Source organism: Coregonus clupeaformis, chromosome 6 (genome assembly GCF_020615455.1).
Source record: "Coregonus clupeaformis isolate EN_2021a chromosome 6, ASM2061545v1, whole genome shotgun sequence".
NCBI classification, from domain to species: domain Eukaryota; kingdom Metazoa; phylum Chordata; class Actinopteri; order Salmoniformes; family Salmonidae; genus Coregonus; species Coregonus clupeaformis.
Window position 1 is genome coordinate 38,769,338 of NC_059197.1, and position 20,171 is coordinate 38,789,508.

General features: G+C 44.6%; 2 protein-coding genes across 3 annotated transcripts in view; both read right to left on the minus strand.

The window, feature by feature from the left end:
* Window positions 1–1,211, minus strand: part of LOC121567902 (trafficking regulator of GLUT4 1) — a 30,700-nt gene extending 29,489 nt beyond the window's left edge. For both annotated transcript variants that reach the window (XM_041878268.1, XM_041878266.1), the window contains exon 1: window positions 105–1,211. In XM_041878268.1, coding sequence (XP_041734202.1) covers window positions 105–521 — 417 coding nt within the window. In that variant the 5' untranslated portion in view covers window positions 522–1,211. The remainder of the gene's footprint in view (window positions 1–104) is intronic.
* A 5,493-nt stretch (window positions 1,212–6,704) lies between these two features.
* aipl1 (aryl hydrocarbon receptor interacting protein-like 1) lies at window positions 6,705–16,923 on the minus strand. Its single transcript, XM_041878922.2, has 6 exons — window positions 16,683–16,923; window positions 15,493–15,672; window positions 13,092–13,280; window positions 12,470–12,646; window positions 7,194–7,335; window positions 6,705–7,030 (listed from the first exon to the last, which is right to left on the minus strand). Exons 1-6 carry the CDS (start codon window positions 16,788–16,790, stop codon window positions 6,831–6,833), a joined length of 996 nt encoding a protein of 331 aa, XP_041734856.1. The 5' UTR covers window positions 16,791–16,923; the 3' UTR covers window positions 6,705–6,830.
* Window positions 16,924–20,171: the final 3,248 nt, after the last annotated feature.

The window sequence follows — 20,171 nt, forward strand, 5'->3', positions numbered from 1 at the left end:
TTCTATATCAATACAGCATGGACAGTGATGAACAGTGAATTGACAAGAAACGACAGGCGTTTTTAGACCCCACTTTCCTAGACAGACAATAGATATCCACTTACCATAATTGAAAATACCAAAGCAACAATGCTGACGGGCCAGACAGGGCAGAAGCAGGACAATATGACCAGTATGAGATAGTCTTTGGGCTTTTGCGCCTCTTGGACCGCGGCATTCCCGATGGAAGAGGTGCAACTGCGACTCAAACTGACCCGGGACGGGGAAAGGGGGGCAGCGGCCAGGTGCCCTGCAGAGCCCGACCTAAAGGGCACACTGTGGCCGTTCTGGTCTACATCCAGGTTCTTGTCGCTCCCCACGTTGACCGTGAAGGAGGAGGACATTTTCATACCGTTGCCCCCAGCGGGCTTGGTGGTCACGGTGCTGAGAAGTTTCTCCGTCTCCTGAGACTCGTTGGCGGGCGCGCCGCGGCTCTCTCCCAGGGTAGATTTCTCGAATTCAGTGTCTATGTTGATTGCCATTTCTTCAAAATCCAAAATATTAAAATTAGTTTCCAATAGAGGAAAATAATGCCTACTTGTGTAAAGTAATAAGACTGGTTATAGTGGTGCTAAATTCCAATTCTTTGACCTGATAAAAAAAAAATATTTTAATCGTGCCAAGATTAATTATCCAATTTATTTCGATTTTACAATAAACTCTAAGACTATGACTATCCAATGTAACCAATTACGTGGCAAGTTGATATGTATACTAATGCAACACTTAGGTGGGCTATGTCATTATAAATCAACCCCTTTCAATTAGAGATAAAACATTTAGTGGTATTTTCCCGTTGGATTTTCGCATCATTCTTCCTCTAGAATCAAGAATGCCTTCCGTCTCAATTCCGCAGTTCCATTCAATCCACACGCGCTATCGGAAAGCGATCTCCTCTGAAATGTGCACACCCTCTCTCCATCTATAACGCCTGAGCCAAATAACAAATCACTCAGTGAAGCGCCTGTCGCCTGCCTTTTCAATCCCACCGCGACGCACAATTATTACTACCTTTATATCTCACTTAAATAAACGTTTTCTTTTCTCATTCAAAGTAATAAAGAAGGACGGAATACAGATGAGTTTATCTCAAATATACCCCCAGAAACAGAGAAAGTGAGTTTTGTGTCCTGTGTGTTGTTCCGCAACCGGACGTGTGTCAAGGCTGTTTCTCACGCTGCAGCAACAGAGCCACTGGGTTGAACTTGTAGCAGAGCAGTGCGGCGCCCCCTCCCCACCCCCTTCCTCTCCTCCCCCTTATTTCTCTCCTTCCATCCTTCCCAACATCAGCACCACTATGGAAGCGCGCCAGGAGCAGGAGAGGCAGGGCGGAATCTCTCTGGCGCTTTGATCCCCGCGTGGGACGCCTCAAAACCTCTTCTAATATAGGCTAATATAGGCCACTTATACTATTCTAATTTGTCTAATTTGTGGAAATAGCATTGATGATCTTAGGTTTGTTTGTGTAGATTTGCTCAATGTCCTGAGGACACGCTTGATTGAACACGTGTACACCGTATGGTAGGAATGTTAATTGTCTTCCACTAGGCTCCCTTTACGCAGCAGGTCAGGAACCTGATATAGCCTACTGGTAAATTAATACCAAATCAATAACCTACCACGGGGGTTGGTTTTATTTGTGGATACTGACATAGAAACTTTGTAGTTCAACCTTGAATTTAGGCTTCCATCCACATTCTGTATCAACTAATTATAAACAGTGGGTAAATGTTTTCAGATACAGCATTTAAAGCTGTAACTAGATTGATACTATGTATAGCCCTAAAGTGCTAAATGTTATGATAGCTGATAGCACTATGTTTTCTGCTGCTATGGTCCAAAATGAGGACCTATGACAAGTGAGGGCAGTTGGGTGTTGTCTGTTTTTGTGTCCTACACTCTTAGAAAAAAAGGTTCCTTATAGAACCCAAAAGGGTTATATTGCTTGCTTTATATATGGATCAGAACCCTAGATGTTCTTCTTCACTGAACCAAAATGGTTCCATACAGAACCCAGTATGGTGCCATTTATGAATAATGGCTACTACTATTAAATAGTAATATTTTTAGCTAAAAATATAATTAAATGAATAATTGAATAATGGACAATATAATACCAGCATAGTTTTTAGAATGTATTGTCATTAAATGCAAAAATAGTTTGGAAATATGCACTGGTGGGCAGGAAATTTAGAGTATCATGTAGTAGCTTAAACCTATTGATGTTACATTGAGCTAGGTGAATGGAATATGAATGACAGTCATCCAATATGCTATAATAGAAAGAAGGCCATGCTCCAAAAAATAATCCTCCTCCCTCATCTTAAACAGCACCGACCGCCACTGGCAGACATACAGTATATAATTATTATGATGTAGAAGAACAATGCAGTGCTTTGCAAAAGTATTCATCCCCCTTGGCGTTTTTCCTATTTTGTTGCATTACAACCTGTAATATACATTGATTTTTATTTGGATTTCATGTAATGGACATACACAAAATAGTCCAAATTGGTGAAGTGAAATTAAAAAAATAACTTGTTAAAAAAAAATCAAAAAAAATAATAATGGAAAAGTGGTGTGTGCATATGTATTCACCCCCTTTGCTATGAAGCCCCTAAATAAGATCGGTTGCAACCAATTACCTTCAGAAGTCACATAATTAGTTAAACAAAGTCCACTTGTGTGCAATCTAAGTGTCACATGATCTGTCACATGATCTCAGTATATATACACCTGTTCTGAAAGGCCCCAGAGTCTGCAACACCACTAAGCAAGGGGCACCACCAAGCAAGCGGCACCATGAAGACCAAGGAGCTCTCCAAACAGGTCAAGGACAAAGTTGTGGAGAAGTACAGATCAGGGTTAGGTTATAAAAAAATATCTGAAATTTTGAACATCCCACGGAGCACCATTAAATCCATTATGAAAAAATGGAAAGAATATGGCACCACAACAAACCTGCCAAGAGAGGGCCGCCCACCAAAACTCACGGACCAGGCAAGGAGGGCATTAATCAGAGAGGCAACAAAGAGACCAAAGATAACCCTGAAGGAGCTACAAAGCTCCACAGTGGAGATTGGAGTATCTGTCCATAGGACCACTTTAAGCCGTACACTCCACAGAGATGGGCTTTACGGAAGAGTGTCCAGAAAAAAGCCATTGCTTAAAGAAAAAAATAAGCAGTCTTCCAGAGATTTGAGACTGGGACGGAGGTTCACCTTCCAGCAGGACAATGACCCTAAGCATACTGCTAAAGCAACACTTGAGTGGTTTAAGGGGAAATATTTAAATGTCTTGGAATGGCCTAGTCAAAGCCCAGACCTCAATCCAATTGAGAATCTGTGGTATAACTTAAAGATTCCAACTTGAAGGAGCTGGATAAGTTTTGCCTTGAAGAACGGGGGTGAATTTGTAAAAAAAACAAAAAGAATAATAGAAAAACATAATTCCACTTTAACATTATGGGGTATTGTGTATAGGCCAGTGACAAAAAAAATCTCAATTTTATCCATTGGAAAAAGTCAAGGGGTCTGAATACTTACCGAATGCACTGTATATAACCTTTACTAGTAAAGGGTTCTTTAATCTCCTCAAAAGAATCTAAAGGTTCTATAAAGAACCACAAAAAAACATTTTTTCTAAGAGTGTACAGAGAATGGGATATGACGAATAGGGGATTCCCTGAATGAAAGTGAGCTGTCTGTATGGCATCGACCTGATACTGTACACACACACACACACACACACACACACACACCACAGACGTGGCTCTCAGACATTTACCCAATTATATTACGTAGCCTACTGGAGCCAGCTGTGGGTGGGTGGGTGTGCTGTCTGTCATGCTATTGTGGGAGTGTCTCCATCACTAACCTGTATGTGACCCCTATCACTCAGACACTGCAATCATTCCCTTCACAGCAAAGTCATCCACTTCCTGTTTCCAATAATCAACTAATCAGAGCCTTCAGTCTCGACCATGATGAGTGTAATCAGGTGTGTTAGTGCTGGGCTGGAACAAAAGTTAGAAGCCTCTGTTTTAGAATGTCCTCTGTTGGAGACCTCTGTTGGAGAATGTCCTGCCATTGTGCCATACTGGTGAATTAATTATCCTAGCCCCCCCTAAAAGAGTTAAAACTTCCTCTTTGTTATTGGAGTAGTTGTTGATATATCAACTTTTATAGGACAGTATTTAGCCCTGAGGTCTATGCTATAGAAATATCGCCATCTAGTGGAATGTAATAGTGGCAACAAGATACAGAGACTTGACTAAGCTTATTGAGGGTAGAAACTTTGTCAGTGTGTGAAAATCCCTTTAAAACAATATAGTTACACTAGATATACAAAAGTATGTGGACACCCCTTCAAATTAGTGGATTCAGCTATTTCAGCCACACCCGTTGCTGACAGGTGTATAAAATCGAGCACAGAGCCATGCAATCTCCATAGACAAACATTGGCAGTAGAATGGCCTTACCGAAGAGCTCAGACTTTCAACGTGACACCGTCATAAGATGCCACCTTTTCAACAAGTCAGTTCATCAAATTTCAACTGTAACTAACTGCTGTTATTGTGAAGTGGAAACATCTAGACGCAACAACGGCTCAGCAGCGAAGTGGTAGGCCACACAAGCTCACAGAACGGGACCGCCGAGTGCTGAAGCGCATAGCACGTAAAAATCACCTGTCCTCGGTTGCAACACTCACTACCGAGTTCCAAACTGCCTCTGGAAGCAATGTCAGCACAATAACTGTTCGTTGGGAGCTTCATGAAATGGGTTTCCATGGCCGCGCAGCCGCACACAAGCCTAAGATCACCATGCGCAATGCCAAGCGTCGGCTGGAGTGGTGTAAAGCTCGCCACCATTGGACTCTGGAGCAGTGGAAACGTGTTCTCTGGAGTGATGTATCACGCTACACCATCTTGCAGTCCGACGGACGAGTCTGGGTTTGGCGGATGCCAGGAGAACGCTACCTGCCCGAATGCATAGTGCCAACTGTAAAGTTTGGTGGAGGAGGAATAATGGTCTGGAGCTGTTTTTCATGGTTCAGGCTAGACCCCTTAGTTCCAGTGAAGGGAAATCTTAACGCTAAAGCATGCAATGACATTAGACGATTCTGTGCTTCCAACTTTGTGGCAACAGTTTGGGGACAATGCCCCCATGCACAAAGCGAGGTCCATACAGAAATGGTTTGTCAAGACCAGTGTTAAAGAACTTGACTGGCCTGCACAGAGCCCTGATCTCAGCCCCATCGAACACCTTTGGGATGAATTGGAAAACCAACTGCGAGCCAGGCCTAATCGCCCAACATCGGTGCCCGACCTCACTAATGCTCATGTGGCTGAATGGAAGCAAGTCCCCGCAGCAATGTTCCAACACCTACGGTAGCTTTGTGGTTAAGAGCGTTGTGCCAGTAACCAAAAGGTCGCTGGTTCTAATCCCCGAGCCGACTAGGTGAAAAATATGTCGATGTGCCCTTGAGCAAGGCACTTAACCCTAATTGCTCATGTAAGTTGCTCTGGATAAGAGCGTCTGCTAAATGACTAAAATGTCAATGTAATCTAGTGGAAAGCCTTCCCAGAAGAGTGGAGGCTGTTATAACAGCAAAGGGGGGACCAACTTCATATTAATGCCCATGATTTTGGAATGAGATGGAGGAGCAGTTGTCCACATACTTTTGGTCATGTAGTGTGCCATGGATTAAAGGAAAGAATAAAAGGCCACATTCATTCAAAATCTGATGAGTACATAATCTACACCAAGTTTTATTAGCCTTTTATGACTAGATTCAGTACTTGTTGGGCTTCAACCATTCAAGTCAGAAATAATGGATACCCAAATGGATTGACCACCAAACAATGTTATGGGAAAACATAAATAAATAAGTAGGGATTTGTTCTCTCTCTCTCTCTCTCTCTCTCTCTCTCTCTCTCTCTCTCTCTCTCTCTCTCTCTCTCTCTCTCTCTCTCTCTCTCTCTCTCTCTCTCTCTCTCTCTCTCTCTCTCTCTCTCTCTCTCTCTCTCTCTCTCTCTCTCTCTCTCTCTCTCTCTCTCTATTCAATTAAATTCAATTCAAGGGGCTATATTGGCATGAGAAACCCTCCATGACACATACAGCACCCGATGTCACAGGAAGGCCAAAAAGATCATCAAGGACATCAACCACCCGAGCCACTGCCTGTTCACCCCCCTATCATACAGAAGGCGAGGTCAGTAAAGGTGCATCAAAGCTGGGACCGAGAGAATGAAAAACAGCTTCTATCTCAAGGCCATCAGACTGTTAAATACCCATCATTAGCACATTAGAGAATGCTGCTGCCTATTGAAATCACTGGCCACTTTAAGAAATGGAACTCTAGTCACTTTAATAATGTTTACATATCTTGCACTACTCATCTCATATGTATATACTGCATTCTGTTCTATAATATTCTACTGTATCTTAGTCCATGCCGCTCTGTCATTGCTTGTCCATATATGTATATATTCTTAAATTCCATTCCTTACTAGTTTTGTCTGTATTGGTCATATGTTGTGAAATTGTTAGATATTACTTGTTAGATATTACTGCACTGTTGGAGCTAGATGCACAAGCATTTCGCTACACCCGCTATAACATCTGCTATCTGTGTATGTGACAAATAAAATTTGATTTGATTTGATGTCTCTCTCTCTCTCTCTCTCTCTCTCTCACCCCTTCTTTGCCCATCTCTCCCCTCGCACCATCTGTGCTGTCCACTTTGACATTGACCCTCCCCCTCCATATCTGCATATCTCCTGGGCCATGTCAGAACATGCCCTTATACTTGACTTTATCCTCCTCATTCTTCTCCTCCATCCTCATGTTGAGTACACCCAGGTCTTTCTTAACAGCCTTCTTCATGCCAGGGTCCAGATCTAGAACCCTCTCAAAGTCAGCCCGCGCCTCAGCTTCGTTCCAAACCTCGATGTGGGCCTTCCCTCGTACGTAGAACGCCTTCATTTCACCTAGGATGAACACGCAGATACACAGTTCATGTTAAAACAATCGGTTTGCTTTGGGCTAGAAACCTAATTTACATTTCTTTACACTTTGACCATCGACTATTTGTTGTTGTCTGAAGTGCTTTTCCTGTCAGATGTCATAATATATTTTGTGTGCCTGAGGTACCTGGGTGCTGATTTATGATGTCACTGGTGTGCTCTATGACCTCATAATACTCCTCCATACGGAGCAGACACTGGCAGTAGTTGAGAGTCAGCATGTTCCCCATCTTCTCTAGCTTCAGCCAGGGAGCTTCCCATGCTTTCTCCTGGGGGAGTGAGGATACACACTGTTACACACCATGGATAAATACAGTGGCTTGCGAAAGTATTCACCCACCTTGGCATTTTTCCTATTTTGTTGCCTTCCAACCTGGAATTAAAATGTATTTTTGGGGGGTTTGTATCATTTGATTTACACAACATGCCTACCACTTTGAAGATGCAAAATATTTTTTATTGTGAAACAAACTTGAGCGTGCATAACTATTCACCACCCCCCAAAGTCAATACTTTGAAGATCCACCCTTTGCAGCAATTACAGCTGCAAGTCTCATGGGGTATGTCTCTATAAGCTTGGCACATCTAGCCACTGGGATTTTTGTCCATTCTTCAAGGCAAAACTGCTCCAGCTCCTTCAAATTGGATGGGTTCCGCTGTTGTACAGCAATCTTTAAATCATACCACAGATTCTCAATTGGATTGAGGTCTGGGCTTTGACTAGGCCATTCCAAGACATTTAAATATTTCCCCTTAAACCACTTGAGTGTTGCTTTAGCCGTATGCTTAGGGTCATTGTCCTGCTGGAAGGTGAACCTCCGTCCCAGTCTCAAATCTCTGGAAGACTGAAACAGGTTTCCCTCAAGAATTTCCCTGTATTTAGCACCATCCATCATTCCTTCAATTCTGACCAGTTTCCCAGTCCCTGTCGATGGAAAAACATCCCCACAGCATGATGTCACGCCCTGGCTCGGGGGACTCTCGTATGTTGAGCCAGGGTGTTAGTTTCTATGTTTTGTGGTGGGTTCTAGGTTATTGTATTTCTTTGTTTGAGTGACTCCCAATCAGAGGTAACGAGTGTCAGCTGTTGGCTCGTTGTCTCTGATTGGGAGCCATATTTAACTATCTGTCTTTCACGTTGTGTTTGTGGTTTCTTGTTCATTTCGGTTTGTGTTAACCGTAGACGTCACGTTATTCGTTTGTTGTTCTGATCGGTTGATCATCATCATTATTATTATTAAACATGTTCACCTTCAACGCTGCGCCTTGGTCCTCCTCCTTAAGCGATCGTGACACATGATGCTGCCACCACCATGCTTCACTGTGGGGATGGTGTTCTCGGGGTGATGAGAGGTGTTGGGTTTGCGCCAGACATAGCATTTTCCTTGATGAACAAAAAGCTCAATTGTAGTCTCATCTGACCAGAGTACCTTCTTCCATATGTTTGGGGAGTCTCCCACATGGCTTTTGGCGAACGCCAAACGTGTTCGCTTATTTTTTTCTTTAAGCAATGGCTTTTTTTTGTCCACTCTTCCGTAAAGCCCAGCTCTATGGAGTGTACGGCTTAAAGTGGTCCTATGGACAGATACTCCAATCTCCGCTGTGGAGCTTTGCAGCTCCTTCAGGGTTATCTTTGGTCTCTTTGTTGCCTCTCTGTCACGATCGTCTAATGAGGAGGACCAATGCGCAGCGTTGAAGGTGAACATGACTTTATTAAATTAAAGCCTAAACACGAAAACAACAAACAATGACGAAACGTGAAGTCCTCCGTTACAATGACTGACAAGGAACAAAAACCCACAACACTAAGGTGAACACTGACAGTTTAAATATGGCTCCCAATCAGAGATAACGAGCCGACAGCTGACACTCGTTACCACTGATTGGGAGTCACACGACCAAACAATGAAACACAACCAAATACAACACAACCAAATGAACACACCCTGGCTCAAAATACACAGTCCCGGAGCCAGAGCGTGACAGTACCCCCTAAAGGCGCGGACTCCGACCGCGCCTACACCCCAAATAGGGAAGGGCTGGGTGGGTATTGCTCCTCGGAGGCGGCTCCGGCTCCGGGCTTGACCACCACCCTACTACAATCCCCCCGCAGTGTCCCCAGTCCGATCTGACCCAGTTAGCTGGATCAGGACTGCCGACGCGCACCCCTGGCTTGGCGCGTGAGGCAGGAATGGACCGGACCTGGCAGACGATATGCACCCCTTTGCATGGTGCGTGGAGCCGGAACAGGCCTCACCAGGCTGAAGACTCGCATCCCTGGCTTGGTGCGAGTAGCAGGAATGGGCTGAATCCGGCTGGACGACTCGCACCCTTGGCTTGGTGCGAGTAGCAGGAATGGGCTGAATCCGGCTGACGACTCGCACCCTTGGCTTAGTGCGAGTAGCAGGAATGGGCTGAATCCCGCTGACGACTTCGCACCCTTGGCTTGGTGCGAGTAGCAGGAATGGGCTGAATCCGGCTGACGACTCGCACCCTTGGCTTGGTGCGAGTAGCAGGAATGGGCTGAATCCGGCTGACGACTCGCACCCTTGGCTTGTTGCGAGTAGCAGGAATGGGCCGGACTGGGCTGGCGACGTGCACCACAGACCTGGTGCGGAGAGCAGGAACGGGCAGAGCCGGGCTGACGAGACGCACCACAGGCTTGATGCGGAGAGCAGGCACGGGCAGAGCCGGGCTGACGACGCACACCACTGGCTTGGTGCGGGAAGCTTGGATGGGCCGGACTGTACTGGGGACACACACCACTGGTCCTACACCGGGATCTGGAACGGGCCGGACCGGACTGGCAACACACGCCAGTACCTCTCGCCGTGCCTCTACTTCCTCCATCCCCTCTTCGACCAGTGGCCCCCCGTAACCAGGCGGCCTTCTCCGGCAACCCACTGGGGACGCTCTATCGCGGCCTCCTGCTGGTCCGACGTCGTGAGCCCCCCCCCTAAAAATTTTCGGGGCGTCTCTCCTACCCGTGGACCAGGTCTCCATATCCCTCGCCAGCCTCTCGCCCTTCTGCCATAGTGTCAAGCCCTTCTCCTCCTCACTCGGCTTGACCCAGTCCAGGAGGCGAAGGAGATCTGTGAGGGATCTCCCTGGCGACGGCTCCTGGACACGCTGCTTGGTCCCATCTTGGTGGGTTTTTCTGTCACGATCGTCTAATGAGGAGGACCAATGCGCAGCGTTGAAGGTGAACATGACTTTATTAAATTAAAGCCTAAACACGAAAACAACAAACAATGACGAAACGTGAAGTCCTCCGTTACAATGACTGACAAGGAACAAAAACCCACAACACTAAGGTGAACACTGACAGTTTAAATATGGCTCCCAATCAGAGATAACGAGCCGACAGCTGACACTCGTTACCACTGATTGGGAGTCACACGACCAAACAATGAAACACAACCAAATACAACACAACCAAATGAACACACCCTGGCTCAAAATACACAGTCCCGGAGCCAGAGCGTGACACTCTCTGATTAATGCCCTCCTTTCCTGGTCTGTGAGTTTTGGTGGGCGGCCCTCTCTTGGCAGGTTTGTTGTGGTGCCATATTCTTTCCATTTTTTTATTATGGATTTAATGGTGCTCTGTGGGATGTTCAAAGTTTCAGATATTTTTTTATAACCCAACCCTTATCTGTATTTCTCCACAACTTTGTCCCTGACCTGTTTGGAGAGCTCCTTGGTCTTCATGGTGCCGCTTGCTTGGTGGTGCCCCTTGCTTAGTGGTGTTGCAGACTCTGGAGCCTTTCAGAACAGGTGTATATATACTGAGATCATGTGACAGATCATGTGACACTTAGATTGCACACAGGTGGACTTTATTTAACTAATTATGTGACTTCTGACGGTAATTGGTTGCACCGGATCTTATTTAGGGGCTTCATAGCAAAGGGGTGAATACGCACCACTTTTCCATTATTTAATTTTTTAAAATTTCTTTAAACAAGTTATTTTTTTCATTTCACTTCACCAATTTGGACTATTTTGTGTATGTCCATTACATGAAATCCAAATAAAAATCCATTTATATTACAGGTTGTAATGCAACAAAATAGGAAAAACGCCAAGGAGGATGAATACTTTTGCAAAGCACTGTATGCTCATATATGCATGCATGCACACACACACACACACACACACACACACACACACACACACACTGACACACAGGTACAGTGTCTTCGGAAAGTGTCTTTTTTTTTAATCCTCATAAATCTACACACAATACCCCATAATGACAAAGCGAAAACAGGTTTGTAGAAATGTTTGCAAATGTATATATATATAAAAAAAAACTGAAATACCTTATTTACATAAGTATTCAGACCCTTTGCTATTAGACTCTAAATTGAGCTCAGGTGCATCCTGTTTCCATTGATCATCCTTGAGATGTTTCTACAACTCAATTGGAGTCCACTTGTGGTAAATTCAATTGATTGGACATGATTTGGAAGGGCACACTCCTGTCTATATAAGGTCCCAGAGTTGACAGTGCATGTCAAAGCAAAAACCAAGCCATGAGGTCGAAGGAATTGTCCGTAGAGCTCCGAGACAGGATTATGTCGAGGCAAAGATCTGGGGAAGGGTACCAAAAAATTTCTGCAGCATTGAAGGTCCCCAAGAACACAGTGGCCTCCATCATTTTTAAATGGAAGAAGTTTGGAACCACCAAGACTCTTCCTAGAGCTGGCCGCCTGGCCAAACTGAGCAATCGGGGGAGAAGGGCCTTGGTCAGGGAGGTGACCAAGAACCCGATGGTCACACTGACAGAGCTCCAGAGTTCCTCTATGGAGATGGTAGAACCTTCCAGAAGGACAACCATCTCTGCAGCATTCCACCAATCAGGCCTGTATGGTAGAGTGGCCAGACGAAAGCTACTCCTCAGTAAAAGGCACATGACAGTCCGCTTGTAGTTTGCCAAAAGGCACCTAAAGACTCTCAGACCATGAGAAACAAGATTGTCTGGTCTGATGAAACCAAGATTGAACTCTTTGGCCTGAATGCCAAGCGTCACGTCTGGAGGAAACCTGGCACCATCCCTACGGTGAAGCATGTTGGTGGCGGCATCATGCTGTGGGGATGTTTTTCAGCGGCAGGAACTGGGAGACTAGTCAGGATCGAGGGAATAATGAACAGAGGGGACATTTAATCAGTTTTAGAATAAGGCTGTAACGTAATAAAATGTGGAAAAAGTAAAGGGGTCTGAATACTTTCCGAATGCACTGTACATGTACACACGCACGCACACAAACACACAAAGCGTTGAGGCTGTCATGATTAAAATATGATTATACTCTCTCACAAAACACATTAAAAGAACTCCAAAAACTAAAGCCAAGGTCATTATTCCACACTGCCATTCCTGATCCGTTGTTACAATACCTTGTGCTGTATGTTCTTGACGCAGACTATGGCCTCTTTGTATTTGTTGGCGGCGTCCTGGTAGCGCCCCAGTTTGTAGAGCTTGTTCCCCTGGCCATGGAGCAAGGGCACAGCCTTCAGCCTCTCCTCATCATTCAGTGCCCATGACTCCCTGTCATACTCACTGGGCTGCTGCACCTGGGATATACAGACACACAGGCACGTACACACACACACATACACACACACACACACGTTTGTTTTACTATCCTTGTGGGGACCAAACAATTGATTCCTATTCAAAATCCTATTTTCCCTAACCCCTAAACCTAACCCTAACCCTTAACCTAACCCTAACACTAACCTAACCTTAACCCTTACCCCAAACCCCCTAACCCCTAACCCCTAACCCTAAACCTAACCCCTAACCCTAATTGTAACCCTAAACCTAACCACTAAGCCTTTAATAGCTTTTTTCCTTTTGGGGACCAGCGAATTGTCCCCACTTGTCCAAATTTTCATTGATTTTAAAAACAAACACACACACACACACAAAGAGAATACGAGCAAGATCAGTGTTTCTTTGTGTGCGCAATATTTGTGTGTGTTTCTGTGTGACTCCATTCCAGTGTTTTCCTCTAACCTTGACCAGTTCCAGTACAAAGTAGAGAGGCTGAGGCTCCTTCTGTAGCTGGTCCAGGTCATCATAGCCCAGGGTGTGGTAGGCAAACATGTTGGCCATGCCACACGAATGGATGTGCCAGTCCACAGGGTCCTTGCCCTCCGCGATGCGCCGCAGGCTCTTGGCCACCAGGGGGTAGAGGCCAGTGTGCTGGGGAGAGAAAGAGAGACAGAGACAGAGACAGAGAGACAGGGCAAGCAAAGTTAACCAGAGCTATATGATATAAGACATGTCATTGAATTTGTCTTTTCCTGAAACAGGCTTTCCCCCTTTTCACTGATTTGATTGGATTGGAATGGGTGAAGTAAGACATTGCTCTTTGTCTGTCATAATTAGTCTGTCAATCAAACCAGAAAGGACCCTGGATACATATTTTTGTATATGCTAATACACAAATATTTGTGAAACCGAGTCTATTCTCCTCCTCAACTGAACTATGTATCCAACGTAACAATATCGCCCTCTGCTGGTTGGAATGAGTAAACACTTCATTTTACCCTCAACACTAGTAGCACAGATAGAACAATGAGACAGATATTTCACTGGATGTATAAATGTGAAGCATCAGCTTGGCGTTTCCATTCACTACCAAATATGGTAGTGAGAGGAAGCCCAGTGGCCGGCAGTGGGAGAAGATGGAACGAGACGGATTTTGGCCGACAATCTGCAAATTTTCTCATCGATAAAACATTTGATCTCAATGCAGTTTTCTATTCCCAAAACTAAAATTTGTTACGAACAGAGTTTTGTAGACTTTACCCTTTGCCAAAGTTTGTTGTTTAGAAGGAGTGCAAAGGCGAATTTAGTTATTGCACACGCGCACTTCACAGAGTAGGCGTTCCCTAACGGACACATGCAAATGTAGTGCTAGAACGCGCCAATAGGATCTCGCTAGCTCGTGCTTGGCTATGCCCACCTCCTTGCTTGTTCTGCCCACTACGACTCATTTGTTCCCATTTGAAACGACTGGCAGTGGTCTATCTTGGTTTACTTATAAAAAATGTAACCTACTGTATAGATAGAATGTAGCCTACTGTATAAAGCACCCAGGTTGTAGTTACTAGATAATGAATGAATGGCTGTGCCCCAGCTGGTTTAAAGCCCGTCCCAGGTTGTCTTCATGGTCAGCAGTAATCACAGGCGATTAGGGAAAGGTGAAGCTGCTGTGGATTAATCACACTCTCTAAGCTCTCCATCTGTTTGTCTCCTCCACCAACATACACATACAAATGCACGTACACACACACACACACACACAGCCATACTCTAGCAGACACAAATAACTGGGGGCAAAATAAGTCACTGGGGGGGGGTTGCAACTCAATATTAGGAAGGTGTTCTTAATGTTTTGTACACTCAGTGTAAGGTCACACTTTATTTGGATAGTTCGGATTTTCCATCTGTAGATGCTCTAGAAATGGTCAGACTATCAACAAACTATCTGTTGATAAGCAACTGCTTGCTAAGGTTACAGTTAGGGTCAGGGTTAGTTTTAGAATAAGAGTTAGGGTAGGGTTAGGGTAAGTAAGGGTTAAGTTTAGGGTTAGGATAAGGGCTAAGGTCAGGGTTAGAGCTAGGGTTAGTAGATAGTTAGTTGAAATGTTACTGATAGTCTGTAGATAGTCTGTAGAGCATCTACAGATGGACTATCAAAATAAAGTGTTACCAAATATAAATATATAACCAAACCCCTGGAAAGCCTACAATTGCAGACACAATACGTTGAAGAGCACATATAACACAGACAACTGAAAGTAGGGCCTACATTTTCAACAAATGTGTGCTTTTCAATTGTGAGAAGGGACAAATACCAAAAAGGGGAACTGACAGAAACGTCTGCATCCTCTTCAATAGTTGGTTGAGGTTAGGTTGTTTCTAATTATCATCATTATGACACACAACACTGGCAATGCACACACATGGGACAACAAAGCACCTGTATTAGCTGTATGATATTAGGTGTATGATATTCCAGTGTGTTTGTATTGTGTCTCATGCTACTGAGATATTTAAGTGTTTACTCAGTATGCTCTGAATAGAAGTAGCTTTTGTGTTTTTGACATTACTGTAATAATGGGTGGTGTCTCTTTTAGTTCCTTGTAAAATGCAGGCCGACTGTCATGAGAGACTTTTAATCTGATGTGATTGATACCTTTAGCTTTAATTAAATGTCTCCCTAGGAAAAATCATTAGGAATTGTTAGATTTTTCTTAAAGTTCACTTAGGACAGACCTTTTTTAATTGAGAGGGTCAGTTGACTTCTGGAGCGGTGTTGGAGTTGTATTTAGAATCTGGACTCTAATGTATGAACAGGAAATATGCTACTGTGGCACTGCATTGTGGGAGAACGAGTCCTACTCACGGTGACATCGCACCAGAACTCGGCCACCTCTCCGATCCTCATGGAGGTGAGCAGAGTCTCCCAGATCTCCAGCTTGAACATGTTCCCGATCACCACCTCCATGGGCACGCCCACCACCTTACTGTCGTCTATCACCGTACGATCATCATCACACAGCTGGGTACGGAAATGGAAGGTCACCTGTGGAGGAGGGAAGGAGGAGGGGGGAGGGGAGGAAATGGTGAAGAAGAGAGGAAGGAGGAGAGTGGGTGGGATGAAAGGGGAAAGGGATAATGAAGGAGGATGTACAGTATGGAAGAGGTGGAGGAGAGAAAGGAAGAGAGGGAGGGAGTGGTGAAGAGGACATTTGGGTTTAGAGAGTCATTTTCCTCCAGATTCTCCAGTTGCACCAAATGCCACCCTTTTACACACTGACCATACTGTTGTTGCCAACCCTTTACACACTGACCATACTGTTGTTGCCACCCCTTTACATACTGACCATATTGTTGTTGCCAACCCTTTACCTACTGACCATACTGTTGTTGCCAACCCTTTACATACTGACCATACTGTTGTTGCCAACCCTTTACATACTGACCATACTGTTGTTGCCACCCCTTTACATACTGACCATACTGTTGTTGCCAACCCTTTACACACTGACCATACTGTTGTTGCCACCCCTTTACACACTGACCATACTGTTGTTGCCAACCCTTTACACACTGACCATACTGTTGTGGGTATGTGGTCCCTGTTGACAGGCAGGATGCAACATTATAAGATCTTGTACCATGGCATTACTAATGGAATGAATAGTGTCATATGACTCCATAAGTAAGACAATTTGATTTGCCTGATGTGAGTGAGACATTATTTTTATTTTCAGAATCTAGACAATGTTCTAGAATCTATTGCAACCATCTTCTTTACAGTAATCAGATTTGTCTGGAATTGGAGACAAATCACTTGATGAGTAACTGTCTGTGAGCTGGAGAAAACCTCCACTATTTGAGATAGATAGAGGATAGAAAAGTCGATAGATGGAGTTATGTTTAAATAGATCGATTTCGATGGAGAGATTCAGATAGAGAGAAAGACTGAGGATTATAAATGAAGTAGATAGAGAGATTGAAATCGATAAATTTGGATAGAGATAGAGAGGTTGAATCAAAGAAATCGGTTGAGATGGAGATATTGAGGCCTACCTTGGTCCCAGTAATGAACCGGGGCATCTCAGCTGTCCCTCCATACAGGATGGTTTTCTTGATGCCTTCCACCCCCAGGAGCATGGTCCCGTCCATATCTGAAGACATCTTTCTATATGTCTGTCTGTCTATGTGTACAGTAAATAAATAGGTGTGTGTATATGATGTGTGTATGTATGTATGCGTTTCTGCTAGGGTAGCCTATAGCAGGTGTGAGGCATAGAGAGGTATGGACACACATTACTCCTCGATGATTAGGAAAGGGATAATGAGATTAAGAATCCCTCCTCCCCTCCCCCCATTCATCCATCCCTCAATCAGCTCTCCTCAGCATTTCTCCTGATGACTATCTATCATCTGCTGGACTAGAAACATCCAGAACGGGATAGAAAACACTACTTCAAGCCCACAGCTACAAATCATTGCGATAGGGGCATAATGTATGAAGCACTTAATAATTTTGTCAATAACAGCTGGTGCGCAATGTCTAATATTAAGGAAGTCTCAAGGTATTGCTCGCCTGAGGTAGAGTACCTCACGATAAGCTGTAGACCACACTATCTACCAAGAGAGTTTTCATCTATATTTTTCGTAGCCGTCTATTTACCACCACAAACCGATGCTGGCACTAGACCGCACTCAACGAGCTGTATATGGCCATAAGCAAATAAGAAAATGCTCATCCAGAAGCGGTGCTCCTAGTGGCCGGGGACTTTAATGCAGGCAAATTTAAATCAGTTTTACCTCATTTCTACCAGCATGTCACATGTGCAACCAGAGGAAAAAAAACTCTAGACCACCTTTACTCCACACACAGAGATGCATACAAAGCTCTCCCTCGCCCTCCATTTGGCAAATCTGACCATAATTCTATCCTCCTGATTCCTGCTTACAAGCAAAAACTAAAGCAGGAAGTACCAGTGACTCGCTCAATACGGGAGTGGTAAGATGACGCGGATGCTACGCTACAGGACTATTTTGCTAGCACAGACTGGAATATGTTCCTGGATTCATCAAATGGCATTGAGGAGTATACCACCTCAGTCACCGGCTTCATCAATAAGTGCATCAATGGCGTTGTCCCCACAGTGACCGTACGTACATATCCCAACATGAAGCCATGGATTACAGGCAATATCCGCACCGAGCTAAAGGCTAGAGCTGCTGCTTTCAAGGAGCGGGACACTAATCCGGACGCTTATAAGAAATCCTGCGATGCCCTCAGACGAACCATCAAACAGGCAAAGCGTCAATACAGGACTAAGATTGAATCCTACTACACCGGCTCTGACACTTGTCAGATGCGGCAGGGCTTGCAAACTATTAAGGACTACAAAGGGAAACCCAGCAGCGAGCTGCCCAGTGACGCGAGCCTACCAGACGAGCTAAATGCCTTTTATGCTCGCTTCGAGGCAAGCAACACTGAAGCATGCATGAGAGCACCAGCTGTTCCGGACGACTGTGTGATCACGCTTTCCGTAGCCGATGTGAGCAAGACCTTTAAACAGGTCCATCGAGAGCATCCTGACCGGTTGCATCACCGCCTGGTATGGCAACTGCTTGGCATCCGACCGTAAGGCGCTACAGAGGGTAGTGCGTACGGCCCAGTATATCACTTGGGCCAAGCTTCCTGCCATCCAGGACCTATATACTAGGCGGTTTCAGAAGAAGGCCCCAAAAATTGTCAAAGACTCCAGTCACCCAAGTCATAGACTGTTCTCTCTGTTACCGCACGGCAAGCGGTACCGGAGCGTTGAGTCTAGGTCCAAAATGCTCCTTAACAGCTTCTACCCTCAAGCCATAAGACTGCTGAACAACTAATCAAATAGCCACCTGGACTATTTACAGTGACAGAGGGTAGTGCGTACGGCCCAGTATATCACTTGGGCCAAGCTTCCTGCCATCCAGGACCTATATACTAGGCGGTTTCAGAAGAAGGCCCCAAAAATTGTCAAAGACTCCAGTCACCCAAGTCATAGACTGTTCTCTCTGTTACCGCACGGCAAGCGGTACCGGAGCGTTGAGTCTAGGTCCAAAATACTCCTTAACAGCTTCTACCCTCAAGCCATAAGACTGCTGAACAACTAATCAAATAGCCACCTGGACTATTTACAGTGACAACACCCCCCCCTTGTTTTAAGGTCTACGCCTGTTGTATTCGGCGAATGTGACAAATAAAATATGATTTGATTTGATTTGAACATGGACATCCTTTTGATGGCTTACTACTATCACCCAGTAATGATTCTGAGACAGTATCAGACATTTTGAGGCTGTTGTTGATATATTGCTATCTAGAAATACATGCTTATAACTAGTAACTAGTAATAATGTTTTTTTACTGGTTTATTATTAGGTGTTGCTAAAGTTTCTAGTCAGTCATGATCAAAGGGAAAAGAAGAAGACCGTTGTCCATCTCATAAAGGTCCGACTCCTTCCCATGTAATATCCTGTGTTGTTGAGGTAGATGCGAATGTAATAGAATGTATTAGATATTTTAGAGTAGAACATGGTTTCCATTCCACAGGAAATTTCCTGGATTTGCCAATATCAGGATGAATAGATTTTACGGAGCACTGAGAAATGTCTATGTCAGGGTAGGCAATTATCCAGCGCTGGTACTGTGGACTCTGTGACCCCAGCTTCATACATCACATCTGCCTCCCATATGTGCTGCTGAGTGTGTGTGTGTATGTGTGAGGTATGTGTGTGTGTCTGCGTGCGTGCGTGCGTCCGTGCGTGCCTACATGAGTGTGTGTGTGTGTGAGCGCACGTCTGTGTGCACGTTCGAGCATGTGCGTCCATGCAGACGTGTGTGTGTTTTAAATCCAAAGCTCTTGGGGTGGTGTGTGTTGCAGCCAAATCCAGTAAATAGTGGAGCAGCATTTCTACTCAAGTAAAGAGAACATCAGGGTGTGCCAGTTTATTTTCTGAAAATTCTAACTCTTTTCAAGGAACTCTAATAGGCTACTCTAATACACGAATAAGAAAACCAAAACAACCTTCAGGTAACTGCCAAAATAAAGGAAACACGTGAGTAGATGAGGGATACAAAGTATATTGAAAGCAGATGCTTCCACACAGGTGTGGTTCCTGAGTTAATTAAGCAGTTAACGTCACATCATGCTTCCTGTATAAAAATGCTGGGCAGGCCATTAATTTGGCTACCATGGCTATGCCCCCATAGGATGACAATGCCCCAATTCACGAGTGGACCCTGAATGGTTTGATGAGCATGAAAACGATGTAAACCATATGCCATGGCCATCTCAGTCACCAGATCTCAAACCAATTGAACACTTATGGGAGATTCTGGAGTGGCGCCTGAGACAGTTTTTTCCACCACCATCAACAAAACACCAAATTTCTTGAGGATGAATTGTGTCGGATCTTTCCAATAGAGTTCCAGACACTTGTAGAATCTATGCCAAGGTGCATTGATGCTGTTCTGGATAGTGGTGGCCCAACGCCCTATTAAGAGACTTTATG